Raw genomic sequence first — 2,368 nt, forward strand, 5'->3', positions numbered from 1 at the left:
AAAGATGTACTTCCCAGCACCTCCACCGGAATTTTTCATTTTTCAAAAGGTACATTATTATTTATTTTTTGTCGTTTTTTATTTTCTCCTTAGAGTACACCCTATATCTGTTACTGTTTTTCCTTATAAAAATAAACCAGGAGGCTAATATTGTTTGAATAGTTGTTAGAAACATGACTGAAATCCTTAACTCAATAAAATGGTATACTTAAGAACAATAAAGTCTACATGATATTTAGATCAGTTGTAGGTATATTTCAAAAAGCTAATGTTGAACGTATGGACTTGACTTTTTTCGTGTAGATATCTATCGTTGGTTACACACATACATCACATTTTGTTTACAGAAATGAATGTGTTTTACTCACCAAATTTTGCAGCATTCTGACTTTTATAATGAGAGGTTCCTTAGTAACACCCAACCATGATCTCCATAAAACTGCAGTGAATTGCTTCCACCAGTTAACTTTATAAATAACAGACCTTTTCATTTCTCCATTGACAAAATAAGACGAAATATCAAAAGCCGATGATTTAATCTGCAAAAAATGGATGTAGATTCATAAAAATAAAGAAACTATAATGGAAAATATCAAATAACAAACTCAACAAAAACCAAAGCCGTCCACGCAATTGTGAATATTTCAATGATGACAAAGGTTCTGTTGTTTGTTAACTTTATCGTCGCAAAGATTTTGATTCAAGGGAAATCAAATTACGATTCTTTCGTCGTTCAGTTAGCTTGAATGGGCAGTTTTAATAAAAAAAATATCAAATGATAGGCAGACAATGAATAATGAGGAATCATGCAGTCGTGACAGAAGATGCTCAAATTTAAAAATTAAGCTATGCTGATTAGCTTATATTTAAAAAAAAATGGTAGATCAGAACCTGTTAAGTTAGTGATGAAAAGATATTAAATTAATTAGTTGTGTATATACGCTTAAGCGCGATAATTAGACGTCTTTATAATACAGTGACATTTTAAATGTGTCTAGGAGATATTTGGCCCCTACAACTAGTCTAACTGCTTACAAAAAGTAACGAAATAGTTTTCTAAGTATCATGTTTAAAAATGAAAACCCAGAATATAAATAAAATTACGATTTTTCTTGCGAAGTTTGAAGCGGCTGGCAGATATTACCGCCGATGTACAGTGTCTGGCAGTATTGATTATTAATTTTTAAACAATATTTTGTGAAACATTATGTAAAAATCGGCACTTTAACTTTAAGAAAAGCGAGTAAAGTTTTTACGTTCCTTTAGCACCTGATATCTGCAAATTGGCCGTCAGTCATAGTTAGTAGGTATGCATATGTTCAAAGTACATATTAACACTAATCTTTCCCACTCATTTTGTTACTCAGAAAATAAGTAATGTCTGGCGGGTCTGGGATCTTGAGACTATAAATATTCGATAGGCACCTTATAGAAGATACCGTGCCTAATTACAAAAAGTATATTGTAATTTCACTATGTGCAGCAAACACTCATTCTTTTCAACCCAAGTACAACTTTAAAATAAATGTTCTAGTTTTAAAATGATACTTTAAACTAAAAGCGAATAGTTTCCCCTTAGAATTACATTATGATATGGTGAAGTAGTCAGAGAAACCAATTCAAAGCATAAACCCTAAGCAAAATTTTTTTTTTTTATTCGTGTAAGTACCTATGTTTTTCATTTACTTAATCGGTCATATACATACTGATACTAAAAAATAGCAATTTGTATCTATACAAATTACATTATAAAAAATACTCATATTTTTTAAACAAGCTCGCATTTTCAACGCTAAAAGTACGTATTTATTTCAATGTGCCAATTGTCTATTCGCTGAAGTCCATTTTAAAGGAAGCAATGTTTAATTCAGTATTAATCATTTTAAATTGTTAACAGTCATTGTAATAAAGTTAAAATTGACATTTTAAAATGACAATTATATTTTCCTCAAGTTAAATTACGATTTTGATGTTCACAATCTGCTATCAATTATTATACTGTATATAGATATCGTAGAAGCTACAATACATTTGCGATATGTAAAGATTAAAGTTTCCTACCACAGTGGCTGCTTCGAGAGCGATTTTGACGCCGTTTTCGGACTGGTCGAATCTGTCGCAAATCATGGTAATGGCTTGTTTACAGGACTCCTCTCGGCCCGGTTCTATTGCCAACAGCTGAACGTAATAATCTGCCGGATTGAAGTTATAAGGACATGGGGCCTCCAACCTACAAATCAACTGCGAGTATGCTCGATTTATCCTTGACCAGGACCATATAGCAAAACAAAAACGAGCACAAAGAACAACAACTTCGAAGCCGCTTTTCGCATTTACACATTATAGATGGTAATGGTTGTTGTTGTCC

The 2,368-nt window shown here is 31.9% G+C and overlaps 1 protein-coding gene across 1 annotated transcript; it reads right to left on the reverse strand.

Annotated features, from left to right (window-relative positions):
* Window positions 1-368: 368 nt before the first annotated feature.
* On the reverse strand, window positions 369-2,349 carry LOC108743849 (protein white-like; the record flags this gene model as incomplete). Its single annotated transcript, XM_018479444.1, has 2 exons — window positions 2,062-2,349; window positions 369-539 (listed from the first exon to the last, which is right to left on the reverse strand). Coding segments are annotated over exons 1-2 (237 nt in total), but the record flags the coding sequence as incomplete, so codon positions are not given.
* Window positions 2,350-2,368: the final 19 nt, after the last annotated feature.

The sequence above is a fragment of the Agrilus planipennis genome, unplaced genomic scaffold (genome assembly GCF_000699045.2).
Source record: "Agrilus planipennis isolate EAB-ADULT unplaced genomic scaffold, Apla_2.0 scaffold1519, whole genome shotgun sequence".
NCBI classification, from domain to species: Eukaryota; Metazoa; Arthropoda; class Insecta; order Coleoptera; family Buprestidae; genus Agrilus; species Agrilus planipennis.